This window comes from Lucilia cuprina, chromosome 4 (assembly GCF_022045245.1).
Source record: "Lucilia cuprina isolate Lc7/37 chromosome 4, ASM2204524v1, whole genome shotgun sequence".
Lineage (NCBI taxonomy): Eukaryota > Metazoa > Arthropoda > Insecta > Diptera > Calliphoridae > Lucilia > Lucilia cuprina.
Window position 1 is genome coordinate 63,153,005 of NC_060952.1, and position 8,262 is coordinate 63,161,266.

Below are 8,262 nucleotides of genomic sequence, written 5' to 3' on the forward strand. Positions count from 1 at the left end.
CCTAACGGTATTACCTATGGTTGTACAGTGTGGTGGGTAGGGATGAGGAAAAGCTATAGATTAATACTCAGTGTGCTTCTTCATAACAAGTGCTAGGGGTAATACACCGCAAGCGGCATTGGATTTTATTCTGAATCTGCTCCCCATTGAGAAATATGTTGAGAGTGTAGCGGCTAGGAACTAATTCAGACTGTTTGAATCAGCTCTAGTAAGACCAAAGCAGGTAGGCCACACTAGAACACTGTACGAGGTAGGTCTAACAGGAATTGAGGGAAGTACGGAGGATATTTCTGATCATTAATGAGATTGCAGATGAATTAGAGTATAAGGAATTTAGTAGGGGACACCGGAAACTGCTCAATTGGAGCCTTTAGGGGTAATGGGGTCGGTAACATTCAGGATTTTTGCAGGTTGTGTGAGGGCGAAGAGAACTGGAGACAGTTGAGCAATTTTATGCCACTGTCCCAGAATAGAGTCCGAGACTGGAATGGCTAGGTAAAGAATTCCGCGATGAACTAGGACATGTAGCAAGGTGCAACCTAGGCGACATTATGGGCTTCATCAGGGGAATATTTTGGATTTTAAGATAACAGACAATTAGTGATTTCCCTTCCATGACCACTTTCTTTCTATGTTCTCTCTTTGGAAACTCTCACTCTTCTCATATTTCTCTTTTTTCTTCTGTCTTCTTTTTATTTCTCCTTGTTTTTTATTAAAGAGATTCACAATGCGCCTTTGAGTCTCCAAGTGGATGTATACATTGGTTACAACCCTTTAAAACTAAACTAAACTTAACCATTGTTGGTCATGCTTGTGACAGCGTTTGGCGTCTATAGACTTCAAAACCACAAACAAATAAAATCATATTTATGGCCCATATTCTGCATTTTAATTCGAATCGAAAATTTTTCCATTTGCAATTTTGGTATTCTGCATTTCGATTCGACTCTCCGCCACATAAACAACAACTTACAAAAACGTAGGTACAATCGTAACGCAGAATACACAATTCGTAAAGCATTGAAACGAAATGGAATTGCTTTTTCTGTTTCTTAAGATTCAGTTTTTCGTTGTAATATGTTTTTTCGATCGTTGAAGTAATTATACTTCATTAACACAAACGAACTACAAAACAAATATGTATTTTTTGTTATTTTTTTACGGCAGTAGCAAGAACAGCTATTTAAAAAGGGCAGCACTTCTAACTCTTAGATTAAAATGGGCCTGAAACATGTTGCATATTTTCTTTTGTCAGTTTATCTATATTTAAAAAGTGGGGAAAACATGTAGTATATTCATCACAACTAGTAACCCGAAGTGCTTCAAATTCGAGTGAATTGTTTCATTGGACGAATGTTGTTTATTTTGGACAACTTTTAGCTACTTCTAATCTTATTTTAAGAAGCAGTAAAAATGCGAAATTTAGATGTCAATGACACGCTTAAATTTCATTGATTTTTCACCAAAATTTAATGTACTTCGAATATGTTATTTGTAGGAAGAAGTCGCAAGTGCACTGATATACTATGTAAGTTAGTTTAATCAATTCAAAATTATTTGGATTTAACGGTATGTGTCGTAATAATATACATTTCTTCGCCTAAAAACAACGATTACAAATACTAATTTCAATTATAACAATATTACCTGAATTTCTATCGATGGTGGGAATGCATAATCATTCCAGTCAGATGCTAAATCACACGATTTATTTAGATTTGTTGAACCTTCTGCTATTGTATTTTCCGGCATATTTGCGGCTTCATTTAAAATAGATGATATTTGATCAACGGGAAGATTTGGTATAGATTCAATTGTTTCAATTTCGGGGTGCCTTGGGGTAACATGACCATGATTTAGATTAACAGGTGTTAACCCACCATGATTAAAATCATCGACTGCATCCATTCCATGGTGTAAATTTCCTGGTGTAAAAGCAAGATCACCAAGGGAACCAAGATTGTCTATATTACTTATGTCATTCATCGTAAATAATGGTCCAGGACTAGAACAATTATCAAATATTGTAGCTTCTGCTGTTTGCGCTGAATCATTGGGAATTATATTATTTACTTTTAGAGAATCATTTGTTGCTACGAAGCTTTCTTGTTCTCTTATTGTTTCGGGAGCTGCTAAGCTTTGATTTGTGACATCTATACAAACATCCGGATTATGTTGAAGATTATTAGGCAATACATCGAATTTTCTTTTACGACCTCTTTTATTTTGAATTATAGCAGATGAATCAATATCATTACTAATGTGTTCTAAAGCTAAAATATCAGATGGTCCCAAACATGTAAAATCTTCCAACTGAGTAAAATGTGATATAAGATGTCTGTGATAATTAAGAAATAATGCTCTTGCGGGTATTGATCTAGAGGGTAAAGAGAATAATTTTTCAACGCCGCCAGTCTCTTTCCAATACATTAACCTGAAATATATTTTATATTAATAAAGTTGTATGTATTTTAAAAAGTTTTGAATAATTCACCACCTCTTCGTTGGAGGAGCCAAGTCTAGAGTTGTTACAATATCTGATGTATTCGCTAATTGAGCTTTCATTTCCTCCCCAGAAATATTTTTAATTTCATCAACTATAAGCTTCCTTTTACGTTTTGTTTTTGTAATCCCTTTATATGCCGACGCATCAATAGGAGCTAAAGCAAAACTTTCATCTTCATTTTGTATTAAGGTTGATTGCTCCAAATTCTCGTCGATAGCCTCATGCTGTTGTACTGCTGAAGTCTCACCCTTCTCGAGTTCATCTTAAAAACAAATTTATGTATTAATTTAATGCATTTGATTGCCCTCAACAGCTGACGTGTACAACGCTAATCACATAACAAGCCAAAAAAAAATTGTGGGAAAAGATGTAGTATTTTTAAAACTACATACTAATAAATTTAAGTGCTTCAAATTCAGGTTAAAAGCTACGAATTTTACATTAGCGTGTAATTGGTGGGATGTTGCTAATTTTTTTCCGCTTTGGATATCTAATCTTATTATTAGAAACAGTAAAAAATCCGATATTTTGACGTTAAAAATACACATTTTTCAAAAATACGCTTATAAAAATTTAATCCACAAGTATTTCATACTAGACCGAATCAGTCATAAGTATCAGGTCCGTGCTTTAATAGACTCGGGTTCAGAATGTTCATTTCTAAACGTTTACGAAAAAGACTAAAACTTCCCACACATTCTGCGAATTCTACCGTTTCTGGCGTTAATAATGTATCTTTTGGAGTTACAAAATGTTGCCTTTGGAAATAAGTCCAAATTTTGATTATGCAATAAAACTATCAACTAACGCATTTGTTTTACCAGAAATAACAGAAATTTGCCTTCGACTTCTGTAAGTGTCGATTTTGAACATTTTTTTTCCAAATCTTTGTTTTGACAGATTCTAATCTTTTTACTAGTAGGCCTGTAGTTATTCTTATCGGAGCATATTTATAAACGCGGATTATATTACCGGAAGTACAACAAAACGTATTAGAGTTATTATTGGCACAGAAAACTACATTTGGTTGGATACTAACAGGTCCAGCTAATCCTAGAGACTTTGAAACATATATCGAAAATTTAACGAATTCTACGCGGTCTAACACTTTTTAACCTTTAATTTATTATCACTTAAAACGCTCACAGAAATATATTTATGTTACTACTACCTTATTTATATTGTTACCTTCTTATTTATTATCATTATATATCATAAATTACTTATATTAAATAATAATCCTCCTACACGACTTCGGTTCTGTGGGAATAGTCGAGAGACTTCTTAAAAATCCACCTGCGGGACTTCTGTGAGAAAAGTCGAGAGACTTCGTAAAAATTTGCCTTCGGGACTTCAGTTCTGAGGGAAAAGACTTCAAAAAAATCTACATCGTATTAAAATCGTTTGCTATTTCTTATGTATTGCAAGGTGGCCGGCAATGTTTAAGTTTGAATTGTATAACTACTTTTTTGTAATACTTTTTATAACAACGTTAGTCTTTTAAAGCTCCACTTTATCGCAATTTTTTTGGAAGATTCTAACAAGTAAACCGCTAACGGTGCTTAAATATTGTTTGCCACCAAATTTATGCTTGTTTCGTTTGACATTATAAAAGAGATCTTTATCTCTAATAAAATTGAACATTCTTTGCTTTATTTTTTATATAAAATCTTGGGAATCCCTTTAGAAAATGAATTGATGGTCAAAATTCATATAAACATAACAGTTCATATAAACACATATAAACACTAATAACACTTTTAAATTCTACATAAATAACTTTGAATTAGACGTGAATTCCTCTACCAACATTTATAAAGATAGGCCAATATTTTCTTCTACATCCCTTTTACATACTGGTCGGTGTAGAGTATCATATGGTCGGCTATGCCCGACTATAAATTGTTACTTGTTTTAGTTGAATTACTTATAGGCTTTGAATTACTTAAATGAATAAATAGGCAAGTAATATTGGAGAAAAGTCTAAGGAGTTTTTTTAAATTTTGATTTAGAGTAAATAAGCTAGTTGTCTTCCATTTTTGACATACATGTGTTTTGGAAAATTGTACCAAAATGAATAAAAAAAGTGTATGTAAATGAATTACATTTTTTTTCAATTTAAATTTGTTAAACAAAACATAAACATATGATTTTGCATATACATATATAAGCGAAAAACACGATACATTTTATCAAGTACCACTCTTAAAAGTCCGGCAAAATTTAAAAATCACCTTTTTATAAACAAATTGAAATTATTGGGTACACTTAGAATTCTAATTATGGTATTCTAAACTACGCTACATGGCCTACAAACTGCACCAGGTCATGTGCTGAGTATATTAACTTTTAGTAATGTGATCTACGATAGATAAACCTGAAGTTATATACACTTTTTAGCCAAATCTTATCCTTGGTCTTAAATAAGCTAAACTGATCACGTTAGAGGTAAAACGTGAGTAACATATCAAAATCAGAGCTTCGAATTAATCAATTCAATTTGAGCTTAATTCATCAAAATCGGAATTCAGAAATATAAAGTTTAATCTTCTAATCCTTTTTTTAATTCTCAGGAATTAATTCAATAGCTTAATTCAAAGACTTTCAGTTTATTTTGATTCATTCATATACTGAATTCAGTCATGTTTAATTTACATTCTACTTTGAATGATTAAATTTTTCTTTAATTCAAATCTACTCCAAATTGAATTACGAATTTTTCTTAAATTTATTTTGTAGTAGACTGAATGAAAAATCTTTCCTTTGCAGAGTCTCAAAAACTAAAATTTTAAGTTAAAAGGTTTATACATTTTTATATTTTTTATCTCTATATAAAAAATTGTTTGCGTATAAGTTTTAAATAACCTAGTTTACAGTTTATATTTGTAAGTTTGTATAATAAGAATGATAGTTCTGACTTATAATAATCTATGTTATGGGCACAAGCAAATTTTTCTATTTTTTAGTTATAACAATATTGCTGCAAATAAAGATACATAATATTTATGTACAATATACAAACATACATACATGGTATGTGGCCATAAGTTTATGATCATAAAACATAACAAGTCCGTTGAAGTTTGCTCAGAACAGAATCGGTCCCTAACTCTAAAGAATCAGCCACGGAACGCCTTTTGTGGTGCTAAGTTTTCCTTCTCAAAGCATCTGAAAACTTTAACTTAGAGGGACTCTGATTAATCATAGTATTTAGGTATTTTATTGCATTTACTGCAGTACAAGGATTTATACGCTTTAAAGTAAGTTTTCATTATCATTCCATTCATAACCAATACATTTGAAAATTTAAAATACAAAAAAATAAATTATATTAAATTATTATATATTAGCATTGTTCAAATAAATGTTTAATTTGAAAATAGTTCTTAAATAACCTTTCTTGTTAGCTTTTGCCTAGGAACCACATAATTTTTATTACCGATGGATTCATCAGATGAAAATTCTAATTCACTGATGGAATTATGGAAATATATTTTTTAATTTGAAATTTCAAATTTGAAATATTTATAATTCTGTTTATACGTATATGTTCAAATTTTTTTCTGAATGGAAATTATATTTGGACAATATTATTAAAATTTTCCAAAAACTTTATAATTTTTTAAAAAACTTTATAAGTAATATATTTCGAGTAAGATTTGTCATTTATGTAAATTTAAATAGGGGTTATATTGATTTTAGTTAAATTTTATCTATAATATAGGTCTTGTTTTTGTTTAATCATTAGCTGAAATTAAAATACAAAATTGTATTTGTAAAATACAAAAAAAAATATTTCAGAAAACAAAAGCCCCTAATGTATACATTAGGGGCTTTTGTTTTTTGAAATATATATACATATATAAATTTTTATTTAAAATTTTTTCTTTAATCTCCTACAAAAAGAAGGAAGAAAAAAGATTAAAGCTATTTTGTAATAGATTTGAATTCGAAAAAATTTAAATCATTCAATAAGGAATTAAGCCTTTAAAGAATAAATTATACAAGTAATGAATTCAACATTTTTAAAGTCCTAAAGAATTCAGCTTATGAATTAATTCGAATGAATGATATTATAGAATGGTGAAGTAATACATTTTAATTTGATTTCAAAAAATTTAATTAAGGCTTATAAATTTTAAACCTTTGATCAAAATATTGATCATAGACCCACAAAAGTACTTATTAAATACTAAGACGCTCTAGTCCATTCGTCTGTAGAAATCTATCTCTCTTGAGTTGGAATTTTACACAAATAAGAACCAAAATCTTGTGAAGATCAGTTTTTCGGAAATGTTTTAATGGTGGGTATATAAGATTCGGCATGGTCGAAAATAACAGTTACTTGTTATTATTTGGACATATTTTCAATTTATTTAATTTATATTTGTGGTCTACGCCTATGTTGTTTAATTTGTCTTATTTCTTTTAGTTTTTTTAATTGTAAGATCATTGTTGATTGGTTCATTTGTCCGTAAAGATTTTTTCATAAACAAAAAGTTTGGTATCTTACTAAATACTAACTACATATACTTACAAGGTTTAGTTTGTTGGGGATAAAGACTGTGTTACGTCGTTTAATTTATTTAGTTTTTTTTTAAATATATTAAAATTTGTTAATAGGAATAAAAGGTTGCTCAAATTATGTAGCCAGCGACATACATTAAGCAGCATAAGGAAGACTTCGCTTTTAAATTAAATTTATTATATGAAATAAAATTTTAATGAATTCATTTTCTATTATTATTAACTTTATACAAGTACGTATAAGTTTTTTTCTGAAACAGTCCTTAAACATTATTAGAAAACACATTGTAAACCAAAACAACGCAAACATAGACAAAAACAGTGTAAAGCTTCTTAATATCATTATTCAAAATTTAATAAAAAAAGTTACCTTCTTTTGTAATTACAATTGCAGAACCTTCACAGCTTGAATCAGGCGACGGAGCTCTTGCATCAAAATGGTCAGACACATCGTCATCTGATTCTTCATTTACATTAGGTATAGGTTCAATTATTTCTTGAGTATCAGTCTCTAATCGAGGGGGCTCTCCAAATAACTCATCTCCAAATAATTCTGGTTCTGTAAATAACTTTTTCAGTATAATTATAATTATATTGTAAAGTAGAAACATACGACCAAATTCATCCCCAAATCCATCACCATCTAACCGAGAATCCGTTACATCTGGTTCATTAAGCCTAATACTTGCTTCGTTACTTTCTCTAACATTTGTAATTATTTCATCTTCAAACAATTGATCCTTAAATTTAGTAAAATTTTAATAATATTAATATAAAAGTATTATCAATACATACTTACATTTAGAGTAGAATCTAAATGCCCTCGAACCATATCCGGCGTATCATTATCAAAGCCGACATCTCCAAATCCATCATCATGCAAGGAAAGTGACAAACTTCCGTAATCTTCACGCATTGTAATTTCATCAGCTCTTGATTGATTTATAGAAAATTGTGCCTCGATATCGATATCGTTTAATTCAGGAAGAGCTGTATCAAAATCATGAAAAACTTCAGGCAAAGTAATTGCATTAACATTCGCTTCTCTGTGTCCCTCTGGCAAATCAACCATCCCAGGTCGAAAAGCCATCTAAAATATAGAAAGATATAATTTTACTTGTTGCAAGGTTCACGTACACAGGGAGAAATACATCCAATATAAAACGGAAATGAATTTTGTAATAAATAGTATGAATCGAACATGACTTTTCTACCAAACCATATATATA

The 8,262-nt window shown here is 30.1% G+C and overlaps 1 protein-coding gene across 2 annotated transcripts in view; it reads right to left on the bottom strand.

Annotated features, from left to right (window-relative positions):
- Window positions 1-8,262, bottom strand: part of LOC111686654 (double-strand-break repair protein rad21 homolog) — a 106,371-nt gene that overhangs the window by 76,943 nt on the left and 21,166 nt on the right. Inside the window, exons 2-6 of one of the 2 annotated variants that reach the window (XM_023449025.2) lie at window positions 7,833-8,123; window positions 7,647-7,773; window positions 7,404-7,592; window positions 2,495-2,768; window positions 1,648-2,434 (exon numbers count right to left, since the gene is read on the bottom strand). In XM_023449025.2, the coding sequence (XP_023304793.2) occupies window positions 1,648-2,434; window positions 2,495-2,768; window positions 7,404-7,592; window positions 7,647-7,773; window positions 7,833-8,123 (1,668 nt within the window). The remainder of the gene's footprint in view (window positions 1-1,647; window positions 2,435-2,494; window positions 2,769-7,403; window positions 7,593-7,646; window positions 7,774-7,832; window positions 8,124-8,262) is intronic. The other variant, XM_023449026.2, reaches the window with a different exon arrangement.